Source organism: Mauremys mutica, chromosome 6 (assembly GCF_020497125.1).
Source record: "Mauremys mutica isolate MM-2020 ecotype Southern chromosome 6, ASM2049712v1, whole genome shotgun sequence".
Lineage (NCBI taxonomy): Eukaryota > Metazoa > Chordata > Testudines > Geoemydidae > Mauremys > Mauremys mutica.
This window is the reverse complement of record NC_059077.1, coordinates 44,317,806-44,335,626: the sequence shown is the minus strand read 5'-3', so window position 1 is coordinate 44,335,626 and position 17,821 is coordinate 44,317,806. Positions and strand designations below refer to the sequence as shown.

The 17,821-nt window shown below is 42.7% G+C and overlaps 1 protein-coding gene across 2 annotated transcripts in view; it reads left to right on the top strand.

The window, feature by feature from the left end:
* The window catches only part of IQGAP2 (IQ motif containing GTPase activating protein 2), a 245,345-nt gene that overhangs the window by 58,705 nt on the left and 168,819 nt on the right, over nt 1–17,821 (top strand). For both annotated transcript variants that reach the window (XM_045020504.1, XM_045020505.1), the window contains exon 2: nt 10,700–10,799. In XM_045020504.1, coding sequence (XP_044876439.1) covers nt 10,700–10,799 — 100 coding nt within the window. The remainder of the gene's footprint in view (nt 1–10,699; nt 10,800–17,821) is intronic.

The window sequence follows — 17,821 nt, the reverse complement described above, 5'->3', positions numbered from 1 at the left end:
TCTGCTTATCTTAACAAAGAGAAGGTTAAGGGGTGACTTGATTAGTCTATTAGAGAAAGGTATACCACAATCCAAGGGCTGGAAGTTGAAGCTAAGCAAATTCAGACTGGAAATAAGACAAACTTTTTTTTTTAATAGTGAGACTAACTGACCATTGGAACAATTTACCAAGGACTTGTAGTAGATTCTACGTTTAAAATTAAAAATTGGATGTTTTTCTAAAAGATCTGCTCTAAGAAATATCTTGAGGAAGCTTTATACCCTGTCATAGAGGAGGTTGGACTAGATGATCACAATGGTCCCTTCTGGCCTTGTAACCTATGAATCTCTCAGAATTACTTTTCCTGTTGTCCTGCTGTCCTGCAGTGGCTCAAGAGTATTAGCACTCATCTCAGGGCAGACTGTTAAGATCATTTAAAAATTGCATAAATTCTAAACTTGTGTGTCTTTTCTCAGTGGAGCCGACAAGCTTTCTGGAGCCCTAAAATGAGGATTTGGCACTTGTTAAATATCCACACCCTATGGAACTTGTCCATTTTTTGACTTCAATAGCTCATAAAGACAACTCCACCAGCTCACTTAGAGAATTTAAACACTTAAATTCCTTCCACTTCAGGGATTCGTATTATAAGAGACATTATAGATGCTTCTTTTTGGATGTTGTAGTAGCTGGTCTGTGCCTGGAGAAAATATCAGGCTTATAATGGAAACTTTACCAACCTGAACTAGAGAATCAATACCGTGTCATCCACAGTTAGTCTGGGATACTGATATTGCACTGGCTGGCTCATGGTGAGCAATTTTAACAAGCGACTTGCTTTATGCTAATAACCCTCTCAAACATCTAGTTTTCTCTTAGTTTGAAGCACTGACAGCTCCATCAGAGTATTACTAACAGTCCCTTTCTTCAGCTCAATAGACATCAGACAATAGAAAATGTCTCAGTATAGAGAAAGCACAAACTATTTATATTGACAAATGGAAGGAATCCTAAAACAGTATAAACATACTTATAATATTCCATACCATTAGGTTTAGCAACAGACTACATAATCTTTTTTTTTAAGATTTGATGGCTTATTGCAGAGGAAAAATTTACTTGGGTTTTGTTTTTTTTGGTTTTTTTTTGCAGTCTGTAAATTAGTGTCATGCTTGCTGGAGTTAATGGACTGAAAAAAGTCAGAATAAAGCATGAATTTGATTTATCAGTGGATGAAACTTTTAGTGGTGGCTAAAGGTGCTATCTTAAAAGTTGCAAGAAGAGGAGAAATGTTGAGAAGGATAGATGCACAGAGGTGACAAACTGCTAAGCTTGAAGTTTCAGTGTAATGTAGTTGAATGTATCATACAAAGTAGCAACTCTAGGTCAGAATTTTAGGCAAGGGACTTCAGCTTGTTTTAACTGCACATGTGCTTAGTAAGGACATTCTTTAAGAGTTCTATGATTCATCAGGGAAATGCTGCTGTATAGTGCATGTTGCTATCAATTGTGGGCACAGAAGCATCTGTCCCACATATATCTTTCATTTGGAGGAACCAGCCTGGTTCGTTTATTTTAACAGTTGTAAATGGTATATCATAGAATTGGGATGGTGTGAAATTTATTTACTATTAAGGCTGTTGATTAATCACAGTTAACTCACGTGCTTAATCATGATTAATCACGTGAGTTATCACACTATTAAACATAGACTACTAACTATGGTTTGTAACCTGTCCTTAAATCAGCTTCTGTACCCAATGACTGGAAAATAGCTAATGTAATGCTAATATTTAAAAAGGGCTCTAGAGGTGATCCCGGCAATTACGAAGTCTAACATCCCTACCGGGCAAATTAGTTTAAACAATAGTAAAGAATAAAATTATTAGACACATAGAAGAATCTAAATTGTTGGGCAAAAGTCAACATGGTTTCTGTAAAGGGAAATTGTCTTTCTAATCTATTAGAGTTCTTTGAAGGGGTCAACAAACATGTGGACAAGGGGGATCCAGTGGACATAGCGTACTTAGATTTCCAGAAAGCCTTTGACAAGGTCCCCTACCAAAGGCTCTTACGTAAATTAAGCTGTCATGGGATAAAAGGTAAGGTCCTTTCATGGATTGAGAACTGGTTAAAAGACAGGGAACAAAGGGTAGGAATAAATGGTAAATTTTCAGAATGGAGAGGGGTAACTAGTGGTGTTCCCCAAGGCTCAGTCCTAGGACCAATCCTATTCAACTTATTCATAAATGATCTGGAGAAATGGATTAAACAGTGAGGTGGCAAAGTTTACAGATGATACTAAACTGCTCAAGATAGTTAAGACCAAAGCAGACTGTGAAGAACTTCAAAAAGTTCTCTCAAAACTAAGTGACTGGGGCCTTGTCTACATTACAAGACTATTTCGAATCAACTTAGTTCGAATTTGTGGATTCGACCTTATGAAGTCGAATTTGTGTATCCATACTAAATACACTAATTCGAATTTCTGAGTCCACATTCACGGGGTCAGCGTCGACTTTGGAAGCGGTGCACTGTGGGAAGCTATCCCACAGTTCCCGCAGTCCCCGCTGCCCATTGGAATGCTGGGTAGCGCTCACAATGCCTGCTGGGGGAAAAATGTGTCGAGGGTGGTTTTGGGTAACTGTCATCATTCAACCGTCACTCACAAACGCCCTCCCTCCCTGAAAGCGCCGGCGGGAAATCTGTTCGCGCACTTTTCTGGTCAGTGACAGCGCGGACGCCACAGCACTGCGAGCATGGAGCCCGCTGCGATCATCACTGCACTTATGGCCGTTGTCAACTCCTCGCACCTTATCGTCCACCTCTGCAACAGTCAGCTGCTGAGAAATCGGGCGACGCGGTGAGGAGAGTGGCGCAGACCTCTCAGAAAGGATGCGAGCAGCCCTGAGTGGTAGCGAACCACTTTGGCGTGGGCAAATCTACCGTGGGGGTTGCTGTGATGCAAGTAGCCCACGCAATCGTTGAGCAACTGCTCTCAAAGGTGGTGACCCTGGGAAACGTCCAGGTTGTCATAGACGGCTTCGCCGCGATGGGATTCCCAAACTGCGGTGGGGCTATAGATGAGACTCACATCCTGGCACCGGCCCACCAGGCCAGCGATTACATTAACCGAAAGGGCTACTTTCAAGGACTGGTGGACCATAGGGGACGTTTTACCAACATCAACGTCGGGTGGGCGGGCAAGGTTCATGACGCGCGTGTGTTCAGGAGCTCTGGTCTCTTTAGACTCCTCCAGGCAGGTACTTTCTTCCCGGACCACAAAATAACGGTTGGGGATGTGCAGATGCCTACAGTGATCCTCGGGGACCCAGCCTACCCGCTAATGCCCTGGCTCATGAAGCCCTATACAGGCGCCCTGGACAGAGAGAAGGAACTCTTCAACTACCGGCTGAGCAAGTGCAGAATGGTGGTGGAGTGTGCTTTCGGACGTCTCAAGGGGAGATGGCGGAGCTTACTCACTCGCTCGGACATCAGCGAAAAGAATATCCCCGTAGTTATTGCTGCATGCTGTGTGCTGCACAATCTGTGTGAGAGCAAGGGCGAGGCCTTTTTGTCCGGATGGGAGGTTGAGGCAAATCGCCTGGCTGCAGTTTACGCTCAGCCAGACACCCGTGCCGAGAGAATATCCCAGCGGGAAGCGCTGTGTATCCGGGAGGCTTTGAAAGCAAGTTTCCTCGGAGATCAGGGTAACCTATGACTCTCCACTTGCTTTCAAGAGAAAACTGACCCTGGGCCTGTGTCAGTTTGTGTCGATTTGGATCTGCGGCTACATGCCGCGTTCTCCAAGTTTCCCCCACTTCCAAAGCACGTTTTTAAGCAAATTAATTGTTACACTCATTATTAATAAATCTTTCTTTTACTTTGCATTTCTGTTCTGGTGTTGAGACATGGACGCATACTGTGCTGGGCACGGTGTGCACTGACGTACAGACCGCTTCCTCCATAGAGGACTGACATCCTCCTGCTCCTACATAGGTCCCTGGGGTGGGGGATGGATGACAGTGGTTCTGCATGAAGGGGAGGGTTTGCAGGAAGGGGCGAGTGGTGCCTTCTTTGCATAGGGGTTTGGATGACGGCAGTGGGCTGCGGGTTTCTGCGTGGGAAGGGGTGATGGGTGTGGGAGAAGGGTGACTATCTGTCCGTGGATGAGGGCTCTTGTTGGGGCTCAGGGCAGCGGATAGGCTCGTGGATCCGTTGCAAGTGCATCGTAAGGGCAGCCTGCCTTCACAGTAATGGCGTGGCAGGCGCTAGGACCCTGGACAAGCATACACATTACGAAATGATCAGGGGCAGCATACACAACACAGAATGACCCTGGTGCCTACTGACTGCAGTGTGTGTGTGCCCCGCAGTTGATCCTTTCCCCAAGTCTGTACCCTGGTACTGTAGGCTATACCGTGCAAGTATGAAACCCCTGTCCACCCCATACACCGAAAAATCCTCTGACAGGAAAGACATGACGGAAACAGTGATTAACAGCAAACATCTTTTATTAATCTAATAAACAGTGGGGGGATGAACCTTGGATTTGGGACTGGCTGAGCCTATAAGGGAAGCACTTCTACAAATTTCTAACGTGAGAAGTGCGGGGTACACGGCCGCACTGCTCTGGTTCAGTGACAGTTCTCACGGCCTCTACCACCCCTCCGTCTTGTACTTTTGGGTGAGGGGGGGCCAGGACTTCTTGGCTGGGGAGGGCGATTGCAGAGACACTGCAGGGGGGCCCTGTCCTCCAGCCTGCGGTCCTGCAGGACATCAACAAGGCGACGAAGCGTGTCCGTTTGTTCCTTCATGAGACCAAGCAGCGTTTGGGTGGTCTGCTGGTCTTCCTGCCGCCACCTATCCTCACGTTCCATGAGTGTGCGATGCTGCTCACATAGGGTCTCCCTCCAGTGTTTCTGCTCTGCAGCCTCTGCTCGGGAGCAGGCCATCAGTTCAGCGAACATGTCGTCCCTAGTCTTCTTCTTTCGCCGTCTAATCATTGCCAGTCTCTGCGAGGGGGATGCCGGGGCAGTCCGGGAAGGAGCCGAAGCTGTGTGATGGGGAAAGTTAGTGATTTCCTTGTACAGATACATTTTGGCGAACAGTGAACACCGTCTAGTCAATTTCTATGAAGAAGACCGTACCGGACAACAAGTGTCACGTGGTCTCCAGAGAAGCACAACATTTTGGCCTACGCTCTGATTGGCTGCGCCATTGAACAGGAGAGCGGAGAAGTCGGGAGAGATAGCAGAATCCCTCTAGCAGAGAGTCCTGGTAAGCCTTACAGTACATTATGCTTATCAGTTAACGGATAGCTGTGCCGTCGTGCTAAAGGCAATCTGGAAATCAGATACTATGACCCTTTTGCAGCCACTCCCGACACTGCAGGGGAAAGATCAATGTATGCTTTTCCTGTGTGGCCTACAGCACGTGGCTGCTAAGCGCGGGGCTTTGTTATGCAAAGTATAAGTAAACCATTAAGAACAGTAACTATTCGCTAATTGCCCTAATTAGATGCAGCACTTCAGTAACGAGATTACCCTGAGGCGTGTCTCTCGAGTGCAGAAAGAAAGGATGTTAAGGGAAGCACTTCACCGACCGGGACCCTACGCGGCCATGCTGGTAGAGGCGATGGTTCCCCTGTATCTGAGGATGTCGTGGCGTGGAAGAGTGAGCTTCACCGGAGGACCAAATAAGGCACCTCTTCCTCGAAACCTCCTGCGGAGGGTATTTGAAGAACTGTTTGAAGCATTTGTGGAATTGTCCATGGAGGACTATTGTTCCATCCCAATCTGTGTAGACCTACTGTTCGTTTAGTTTCCTTTAAAAACTTTTAGATATAGTATTTATAGATAGAATTTATATTTTTGGTATACATGTTTTCGAGCAAATAAATATTTTCTTGTTTATACGACTTACCGCCTGATCCTTCCCCTGACTCTGAGTCCGGGTTCACGGCCGGTGAGGGTTGGTAGGGGATCTCTGTGAGGGTGATGAAGAGATCCTGGCTGTCAGGGAAAGCGGCATTGTGTTCGCTGTCGCCTGCGCCTTCCTCCACGGACCCTTCGTCGTCTTGCCCATCGGCGAACATCGAGTAGGAACTGTCCTGGCTCACTATGCCATCCACTGAGTCCACGGTCACTGGTGGGACAGTGGTGGCAGACCCACCGAGAATGGCATGCAGTGCCTCGTAGAAGCGGCATGTCTGGGGCTGTGCTCCGGAGCGTCCGTTTGCCGCTCTGACTTTTTGATAGCCTTGCCTCAGGTCCTTGACTTTCACGCGGCACTGCATCGCATCCCGGCTGTATCCTTTCTGTGTCATGGCTTGGGAGACCTTCTCGAAGGTCTTTGCATTACGCTTGTTGGAGCGCAGCTCCGACAGCACAGACTCCTCGCCCCACACAGCGATCAGATCCTGGACTTCCCGGTCTGTCCATGCTGGGGATCTCTTTCTATTCTTGCATTGGGCTGACTCCTCTGCTGGAGAGCTCTGCATCGTTGCAGGTGCCGCGGAGCTCGCCCCGATGTCAAAGCAAGAAATGAGATTCTAACTGTCCAGACAGGAAAAGGATTTCAAATTTTCCCGGGTCATTTCCTGTGTGGCTGCTCAGAACATCCAAGCTCGGACTGCTGTCCAGAGCGTCAACAGAGTGGTGCAGTGTGGGATAGCTCCCGGAGCTACTAAGTTCGATTTGCATCCACACCTAGCCTAATTCGAGCTAGCAAGTGCGAATTTAGCGTTACTCCACCTGTCGGGGTGGAGTACCAAATTCGAACTAAGGAGCCCCCTAGTTCGAATTAAATGGCTTCCTGGTGTGGACGGTTGAGCGATTAGTTCGAATTAACGCTGCTAAATTCGATTTAAGATCCTAGTGTAGACTAGGCCTGGGAAACAAAATGGCAAATGAAATGTAATGTGGATAAATGTAAAGTAATGCACGTTGGGGAAAAATAACCCCAACTATACATACAATATGATGGGGGGCTAATTTAGCTACAACTAATCAGGAAAAAGATCTTGGAGTCATTGTGGATAGTTCTCTGAAGACATCCACGCAGTGTGCAATGGCAGTCAAAAAAGCAAACGATGTTAGGAATCTTTTTTAAAAAAAATCGAGAATAAGACTGAGAATATATTATTGCCCTTATATAAATCCATGGTACGCCCACATCTTGAATACTGCATACAGATGTGGTCTCATATCAAAAAAGAGATACTGGCATTAGAAAAGGTTCAGAGAAGGGCAACTAAAATGATTAGGTATTTGGAACGGGTCCCATATGGGGAGAGATTAGAGGCTAGGACTCTTCAGGTTGGAAAAGAGGAGACTAAGGGGGGATATGATAGAGGTATATAAAATCATGAGTGAGGTGTAGAAAGTGAATAAGGAAGTTATTTAGTTGTTCCCATAATATAAGAACTAGGAGCCACCAAATGAAATTAATGGGCAGCAGGTTTAAAACAAATAAAAGGAAGTTCTTCTTCACGCAGCGCACAGTCAATTTTGGAACTCCTTGCCTGAGGAGGTTGTGAAGGCTAGGACTATAACAGGGTTTAAAAGAGAACCTCCATGAATTTATCCAGTTAAGGCTGTTAATGGCTGTTAGCCATGATGGGTAAGAGAAGGTGTCCCTAGTCTGTTTTGTCAGAGGGTGGAGATGGAGGGCAGGAGAGAGATCACTTAATCATTACCTGTTAGGTACACTCCCTCTGGGGCACCTGACATTGGCCACTGTCAGTAGACAGGATGCTGGGCTGGTTGGACCTTTGGTCTGACCCAGTATGGCCATTCTTATTAGACTATCAATTGAAATTTATTAAATATTTTTTATGTTTTTGTGTTTTCAAATATATTGATTTCTATTACAACACAAAATATGAAGTGTACAGTACTCACTTTATATTTCTGATTAAAAATATTTGCACTGTAAAAAACAAATATTTTTCAATTAATCTCATACAAGTACTGTAATCTCTTACAGTAATCTCTTTATCGTGAAAGTGTAATTTACAAATAGATTTTTTTTCGTTACATAACTGCAGTCAAAAACAAACTTTAGAGCCTACAAGTCCATTCAGTCCTACTTCTTGTTCAGCCAATCGCTAAGACAAACAAGTTTGTCTACGTTTACAGGGGATCCTGCTTCTTATTTACAATGTCACCTGAAAGTGAGAACAGGCATTCGCATAACACTTTTGTAGCCAGCATTGCAAGGTATTTACATGCCAGACAGGGCCGGCTCCAGACCCCAGCGCGCCAAGCGCACGCTTGGGGCGGCGTGCTGCGGGAGGGTGGCAGGCGGCTCCGGTGGACCTCCCGCAGACATGCCTGTGGAGGGTCCGCTGGTCCCGTGGCTTTGGTGGAGCATCCGCAGGCACGTCTGTGGGAGGTCCACTGGAGCCGCGGCACCGGCGACCGCCAGAGCACCCCCCGCGGCGTGCCGCCCTGCTTGGGGCGGCGCAATTCCTAGAGCCGCCCCTGGTGCCAGATATGCTAAATATTCATATACCCCTTCATGCTTCGGCCACCATTCCAGATGACGTACTTCCATGCTGATGATGATGATTAAAAAAATGTGTCAATCAAATTTGTGACTGAACTCCTTGGAGGAGAATTGTATGTTTCCTGTTCTGTTTTACCCGCATTCTCCCATATATTTCATGTTCTAGCAGTCTCGGATGATGACCCAGCACATGTTCGTTTTAAGAACACTTTCACAGCAGATTTGACAAAATGCAAAGAAATGTGAGATTGCTAAAAATAGCTACAGAACTTGACCCAAGGTTTAAGAATCTTAAGTGCCATCCAAAATCTGAGTGGGATGAGGTGTGGAGCATGCTTTCAGAAGTCTTAAAAGAGAAACACTCTGATGCGGAAACTACAGAACTCGAACCACCAAAAAAGAAAATCAGCCTTCTGCTGGGGGCATCTGACTCAGATAATGAAAATGAACATGCGTCTGTCCGCTCTGCTTTGGATCGTTATCGAGCAGAACCAGTCATCAGCATGGATACATGTCCTCTGGAATGGTGATTGAAGCATGAAGGGACATATGAGTGTTTAGCGCATTTGGCACGTAAATACCTTGCAACGCCTGTTCTCACTTTCAGGTGACATTGAAAACAAAATGCGAGCAGCAGTATCCCCCATAAATGTAAACAAACTTGTTTGTCTGAGCAATTGTCTGAATAAGAAATAGGACTGAGTGGACTTGTAGGCTCTAAACTTTGACACGGTTTTATTTTTGAGTGTAGTTATATAATTCTACATTTGTAAGTTCAACTTTCACAATAAAGAGATTGCACTACAGTACTTGTATCAGGTGAACTGAAAAATACTATTCTGTTTTTTGCAAATATTTGTAATAAATATAAATTGAGCACTGTACACTTTGTATTTTGTGTTGTAATTAAAATATATTTGAAAATGTAGAAAACATCCTAAAATATTTAAAATAAATGGTATTCTATTGTTTAACAGTGCGATTAATTGCGCAATTAATCATGATTCTTTTTTTTTTTTAATTGCTTGACAGCCCTATTTACTATGGTTTAATTTTCTTATTTTTCTGGCTTTGGCAGTGTGCTTGCTGCACTGATGGCTGATCGAGAAGCGAAATTGTACAAATACAGAATTTCCTATCCACTATCGTATGTAGTGTTTTTCATCCTAAGTGCTCTTGCAAACTATAGAGATAACTTTACCCACACAGAAATGCAACCATCTCTGGGGTGCAACCTAACTTCTTGACAGCACATAGCAATACTACCCCCACAACAGTTTTTAGAACTGAAAATAGAGGTTACTTTATCCAGTGGAGACTGCACAGGGGGAATTAATTACTTATGCCAGGGTAATGGAGACATGTTATGCTGGGTGCTGTATAAACGCAAGTGCTCACTCCAGCAGCCTCACAATCCAAAAGATACAAATAGATCAAAGGCTGGTGATGAGGAATAACGTGCAAACAGATAAGCATGGTGACTGGCACAGTTTTGTTAGTTACGGGTGGTGGTGTTTGGGCTTTTTGGTTTTTAGTAGGCCAAATGTAATTGCAGGGCTTACAGTTTGGCCAAGTTAGTGCCATAGAAGCTGTAGGCCTACATTTTCAGAAGACTATGCAGTAAATTATTTGTGCAATCTTGGTAACTGTATCCACATATACTGGAGAAGTTATCCTTTGAGGGTAAGGACTTGAATTTTTACATAAGAGGGAGGTTGGTGATGGGAATTGTATATAATGGAGTAAGAAGAATTCCAGTTAGAAGGCCTACTACCTGATATCTTAGTATTTGCCTGAAAAAGTGGTTGCTGGGGAGTTTGTCTTCCCTCCACATATTAAAAAAGGTGGGGGGAAAAATAATTGAACTCTGCATGCCCCCTCAGATAAATAGTATGAAGAATCTAAAATCAAAGAGGGGAAGTGTGAATGTTAGGATATTGAATGTGGTGCATGGAGGAGAGTGTTGGAGGAAATTTCCCCAATACTTTTATAAAACTTAAATCTTAAATGTTGTGGTTTTAACACTGTGTTAATCTTTTTTTTTACTTGGTGTGGTAAGAGTACTTCTGTATTTGGCAAATGTTTCTCAGTGAAGTCCTATAAAGAGCATTTTCTCAGCTGCAGCAGTTTTGTTTTGTTTTTTTAGTAAAATTGCTTTGAGGGTCACCTCTAATCACGTGTAATTTGACATAGTTTTTCTGTTTACAGCTATTGTGGATGATGAAAGGCTTTCAGCAGAAGAAATGGATGAGCGGAGGCGTCAGAACATTGCTTATGAGTATTTATGCCATCTAGAGGAAGCAAAAAGGTAAATAAATAAAAATATACTCTAAAAAAATCTAATACTAAATTTTAATGTGTTGCAATCTCAAGACTATAGCTTTGAAAAAATTTCCTGAGTGACTCAGTCTTTATGAAATTTTATAGAATCTTAAATAATACCAAGAATCTTGTGGTGAAGGGCTTTGGCTTTTATAATTCAGCCAGATAATAGTAGCTTTTTATGAAGTAGAGAGAGAGAATAATCTTCAGAAACTAGTGGTCATTTTAAATTAACACAAGCAATGGGCACTAAAGTCTAACCATGGAGTACTGTCTGCATAGGGCAAAGGGTTTTATGAACTACATGCAAACATAGTGCAGTATGTGCTGGTTTCTTAAAGCTCTTTCATCATTATTGGACTTGGTGGGGGGGGAGGTGGCAAAATCACCCGCTGACGGAGTAGCATGATGTGGTACTTAATGTCACATATACCAAGCATTTTTACACCTAATGACTACTCTTCATGTAAAAAATGATATCTAAGAGGCTCATTCTGCTTCTGTGTTGTCTTTCCAATAACTCCCTAAGGGCCTCTTTCCTCTTTGTGCTTTTCTGAGGATAGAATCATCTGTGTGTGAGGAAAGGAGAGTTCTCTTTGGTTTTTATTTAAATACCACTCCTTCTCCTGTATACAAAAAAGATTTCTAGATGACTTAAACTTTTTTGTCTGATTTTTTTTCAAGATTTTTAAAATAATATTATATGCATACGGCAGATTGAGACTAAGATTCAGTGTTTCTCCCTGGAAACTATTTTTAAAACTTTAATCTTTTTAAGAAGTTTGTCTCCTGAAATGTCCCCCTCCCTCTAACCTTAACTGACACTTATACTTGTATGTATCTCTCTTTTTTTGCCAACAGTCACTATGCACAGGAGTCAACTGCCAATTAGAGAGACAAGGTGGGTGGGGCAATCTCTTTATTGGACCAACTGCTGGGGAGGGAGAAGTTTGGTTTTACACAGAACTATTCCTCAGGTTGGTCTAATAAGAGATCTTACTTAATCACCTTGTCTCTCCAATATCCTAGTACCAACAAGGCTATGACATTGCATACAGTTGCCGATTTATCTTGCACCAGAGACATTATCATGATGACTTACATTGTCCTAAAGGCTCCTGTCCTTCCTCATTCAACGTCCCATTTGTTACGCTGCTGCACTTACTGTAGTGCACTCTACCTGTCTCATTCCTCACTTCCCTCTTTGAGCCAGAGTTGTTTCTCTTCTATTTTTAGCTTAAAATGAGTAATGAAATAGTGGTGATGTGTCTGCATCTGTTCATGCTCAGCTCACGTTTTTGAGGTTCTCCTTGCAAGAATAAGGCTGAAATGGAACCTTAGATTCTGGAGCACAAGATAGCAGCATCTAACAGAAAATAAGAGTATGATGAACCACAGCAAACAGGACAGTGTGACCTCTGCCTCACAGGATGCAGGACAGCAGTCTCTGGCCTTTTCTAACCTTGCTGTGCATACCCTACACACCACTGCTACATACTGCAGTGAAAGGCAGGCTGTGCTCACGCTGCAGTGTATAGCTACAGGTGGCAGTGAGAGGCTGTGGCCGGAGGAGACAGTGAGGAAAGGCTCCAGCAGTGGGGAGCCTTTCCCTTCCGTCACTCCCTGCTGGAGTCTTTATTGCTGCCCAAGTCATTCACTGCAGTGGGGAAGGGTTCTGGCAGCAGAACATTACACTGCTACTTTTAGCAGTGTCGATGTAGAAAGCACTGCTTGGGCATGTAGCGAGCCATATGGGGTACATACTAGGGTTCTGGCATGTCTGTACTTTATTCACCACAGCTGTGCCTCACCAGCTACACTCTTGTCTATACCTGTGTTAGCTGGACGTGCAGTGTCTGTAGGCTCTACGCTGCTGTAAGTGTAGAGCTACCTTTTGAAATGCCTGTGACAGCTCATTACCAGAGAGACTGGTAAGGCTCCAGCCCTCTAACAACAAAACAGTGGAAGAGCAGCAGATGCAGTGGCAACAGAATTCAAGCCTTAACTCAAACAGGATGTTTCCAGTCTGGGCTGTATGCTTGCATGCACCCATCACATCTTCAGTAAAGTCTTTGCTGCTGTTATGGAGCCCAGAGCCAGTTCTCAAAGTCCTGCAAAGTAAATGATCCAGAAATTACCATAAAAGCAGGGGGAAATTGCTCTTTTTCCCTTACCTAATGTGTGAGATCTCTCTGCTCTGGATCTTTAGTCCATGTTTTCCATTACAAACTTTGCTTTTATTTTCATGGCAGGGGAAAAAACTTGAATGCTAGTATTTTTCAGCTCCAGAAACAATAGCAAATACTGTGCTGCAATTAAGGAGTGGTATTGTGCAAATACAACTTAGACTATTTTGGCCTGTTCTGAAAGGCTTAGTAAAAGTGTCAAGTGCCTATAAGATTTGGGCCACAATATGGATTTTGATATATTGAGGAGTTATACAGTACTGTAGCAGTGTTTTTTTTTCTTTACTAACAATGTGGGCCAGTCTTTTTTTTTGCACTGTTTATAATCAAAATATTATCATAACAGCTGTGTGTTTCAAAATGCCAGAGTTAATTAAAAGGTGAAGAATGTGTACTGTCAGACACTTTTAAAAATAATGGTTTGCACAATTACTTTCTCTACCGCAGCTTTATGAGAATTCCTCCTGTGTTGAACCTGAAAGAGGAATCTCTTGTTGGTTTCTGTACTTCTGTAAATAGGGCCTTCTGTATTGGGTACAGTGTCTCTATGCTACATGAGTAACAAAATAGGAAATTGATTTTTAAATATAATCAGCAAACTTGGAATATCTACAGAGATCAGCAGTGTTTGTATAGGGTATCATATTTGATATTCAAACATGTTTGTTCCATTGTGTTATACTACTAAAAAAAGCTACCACCTGCTGATGGCAAATGTAAATCATAAAAGTTGTGAATTGAACCATTTGTCCTCAAAATGTCAACAGTTTGGAAATGACCTAAGGAAAATGTTTTTCCACCCTGTTGAAAAATTAATATTCTCAAGTGTCTAAAATTTATCAAAGCAATAAAATTGAGATTAAAGCTGCCAGATTTCCATCTTCATTTTTCTCTTCCTCCTCTAAGCAATATAGCATGGGTGTGTAGAACGGAAGCACACGCGAGAGGAAGCAGAAAGGTTTCCTTAGTGAGTTTTACAAATCCTACAGTAAAATACTGCAGGCTTCTTAAGATTAGTATTAAGTTACTATAAATAAAAAGATCAGTATCTGTACCATAAGATTTATCAGTAAACATGCTAGTCTTGTCCTGCAAAGTTTCTTAAGAAATTGTGCTGTACACTTTTTATTGGGTGAAGTTAATTGAAATAGTGAAAGGAACTCTTCCAAACAGGTTTAAATGGTATTATCCTTGTAAAACCTAGAATTTCATAGACACCCCCATCAACTTGGCTTTCATTTTTGCTTGTCTTTCCACAGAGCTGTGTGCAATAACTGTCTCATTCTGGACAGTAACATAGATTTGAGTTCTGGTAGCTGTCACTTGGAATTGTGGTGTGCTAGTTGCATACATTGAGTTTGTAATCTAGCATGATTGGCTGTGGAAATGAACTCATCCATGGAATAAACTGGCACAGCTCTAATTGACTTGATGGAAGTTACACCCACTTATGCTAGGGCTGAATTTAATCCACATATCTCTATTTCATTACCATTTCTCCTTCCCTGTCAAACTGATGTACTTCATTTATAGAGGTATCTGTTGTAATTACGTAGTTAAAATGTATCTCTGGTTGCAACTTTAAGCCTTGTTTTTGCCGCCTCCTTCTCTTCCCATTTTAATAGGAACAAGATATTCCTATGAGATATTATCCACTATGGGATAGGCAGACTTTTTTTTTTTTCCCCTGGAGTTTTGCAAATGTAGGAAAATAGTTAGGGTCTTTTTTGGAAGTGTTTCTATTCAAGATAAATGAGGCTTTAGGGTTTTTGCCTCCTCTCCTGTTTGAAGGAACCCAGATTCACAAGTGTAACTCTGCAAACTCTCATGCATAGTGTAACTTTAAGTTGGGTATGAAATGGTCATTTATGACATTGGCTGGATCACAGTCAGCAAAGCAGCACTGTAAAAATGTACACCGCTTAATATGCTTAAAAGGTCAAGCACTGAAGTGCTTAACTGGTTCAGGTGTAAGCTAATGGTGTGATTATCTGGCTTGTTATGCAGAACCTCAGACTATAGAATTTCCCTGAACTAATTTCGGTCTTTAGGGAGGAAAAACCAAAACAAAGATATCCTTTAATTAAATCTTGATTTAAATATTGCAAATGATAGAGAATCCATCACAACTTCTTGCTGGTATGTCACTTCCACTTGCTTTTAATTTTTTTTATATGCCTTATTTACCATCCAAATTTGTCTAGCTTCATCTTCTAGCCATTGTATTGTGTTATGCCTCTACCTGCTTGATTGAAGAGCCCATTATGAAATATTTGTTCCCCACATATATACAAACTGATCATCACCTCTTCATCTTCTGTTTGTTGGGGTTATGGGGCTTAATCTGTTCAATTTATCACTATAAAGCATCCTTTCCTAATCCTTTTAATCGTTCTCATGGCTCTTCTCTGAACCCTCTCCAGTTTATCAACATCCTTAATTTCCCTATTTTAGCCTCTTCTGATCCTACCTCATTTTTACTGGTATTCACCATGTTAAATGTCCAATCACCACCAACCTTCTTGGTGAAAACTGAAAGCAAGAAGTCATTAAGCACCTCTGCAATTTCCACATTTTCTGTTATTGTTTCTCTTCCCCCCCCACCCTTGAGTAACGGGCCTACCCTGTCCTTGGTGTTCCTCATTCCACAAATACATTAGAAGCAAATTTCCTTGTTATCCTTTGTGTCTAGCTAGTTTGATCTCATTTTGTGCCTTGGCCTTCCTAATTTTGTCCCTGCATATTTTTTGTTTATATTCATCCTTTGTAATTTGACCTAGTTTCCACTTTTTGTAGGACTTTTTGTTGTTGTTTGTTTTTAAATTTAGATCATTGAAGGTCTCCTAGTTAAGCCAGCATGGTCTCTTGCCATACTTCCTATCTTTGCTACGCAGTGGGATAGTTTGCTCTTGTGCCCTTAATAATGTCTGTTTGAAAAACTGCCAACTGTCTTCAGTTGTTTTTTCCCTTAGACTGGCTTCCCAGAGGAACTTGCGTACCAACTCCCTGAGTTTGCTAAAGTCTGCCGCCTTGAAATCCATTGTCTCTGTTTTTCTGTTCTCCCTCCTACCATCCCTTAGAATCACGAAATGATGAGTTCATGATCACTTTCACCCAAGCTGCCTTCTACTTTCAAATTCTCAACCAGTTCCTCCCTATTTGTCAAAATCAAATCTAGAACAGCCTCCCCCCCCAATAGCTTTCTCCACCTTCTGAAATAAGTCTTCAGTACATTCCAAGAACTTGTTGGATAATCTGTTCCCTGCTGTGTTATTTTCCAAAAAGCTGTCTGAGTAATTGAAGTCCCCCATCACCACCAAGTCCTGTGCTTTTGGATGATTTTGTTTGTTTAAAAAAAAAAAAAGCCTCATCCCCTTCCTCCTGGTTAGGTGGTCTGTAGTAGACCCCTAGCATGACGACACCCTTGTTTTTTACCCCTTTTATCCTTACCTGGAGACTTTCAACGAGTGTGTCTCCTATTTCCATCTCAACATCAGTCCAAGTGTATATATTTTTAATATACAAGGCAACACCTCCTCACTTTTTTTCCCTGCTTGTCCTTCCTGTACCCTTCTATACCAATATTCCAGTCGTGTGTATTATCCCACCAGGTCTCTGTGATGCAAACTGTCATAGTTGTGTTTATTTACTAGCATTTCAAGTTCTTCTTGCGTATTCCCCATACTTCTCGCATTAGTATACAGACATCTAAGATACCGATTTGATTCTCCCACCCAGTTCTGTCTTCTCTCCTTTATCCCTGCTTTAACAGCCCATGCTCCCCCCATCTTCTAAAACAGACCTAGAGATAGCTATTCTGTTGTTCCACAACTAACATTAAGTATCTCAACTGCATATAGTACTTTTAAAGGACCCTTTTTTATTCCAAATACTTATTGTACCTTTTATTGATGGATTGATTTTTTTTAAGGGCTTAGACACATTCTGTAATAGCAGATTGTTCCTGGTTTGGTGGCAAAAACTTCCTCATATTTAAGTAATGTATCTGTAACAAGTTGGAGGAGTGACTCTTCCTACTTTAGCCCATTTGAAACTAGGAGGGCTGACAAATGAGTCTTTCTATGGAATCACTTATAGGTTCATCTCTCAGTTTATGGAGAATTATATTGTTAAACTACTACTGCTTCTACAATAACATCCAAAAATAGCTATCATGCCCTTCAGTATGAAGTATTAGATTTTTATTATGTGGCTTGGAGATTGAAGGCTATAGTAGGTACAAAGTAATATGTATTAGCATGCCTCAATGACCCAGTTGTACTGTAATTTGGAAGACCTGGCTTCAGATATTTGCACTCTTGTAACCCTTTTGGTTACAAGGCCTTGCTAGGTAAATGGAGTGTGTCCTCTGGTCTGAGGGGGGGAAACCTCTGAGCAATGAGGGTGTATTATTTGATTCTATCCCGTTCTTGACTAGAAGTAAGGTGCTCTGATGAGGATGGAAGAGTACAATGTGAAGTTCAGTGCAGATACTTTTCAAACCCTGGTTGAGAATTAACTCTGTAGTGAGTATTTTGGGTTGCCAACTTATAATCACACAAAACCAAACACCTCTGCCCTGCCCCTTCTCCGAGGCCCTGCCTCCTGCTCACTCCATTCCCTCACACTCGCTCATTTTCATTTGGCTGGGGCAGGGAGTTGGGGTGTGGGGTCTGTCAGCAATGGCAGCTGCAGAGCTGGCACTTGGGGCAGGGGCAGTGCAAGGAGCCCCCATAGCTGCCCCTGCACCTAGCAGCTGGACATGCCGTCCACTTCTGGGAGTCCCTGGGAGCCAGGGCAGGCAGGAAGTCTGCCTTAGCCC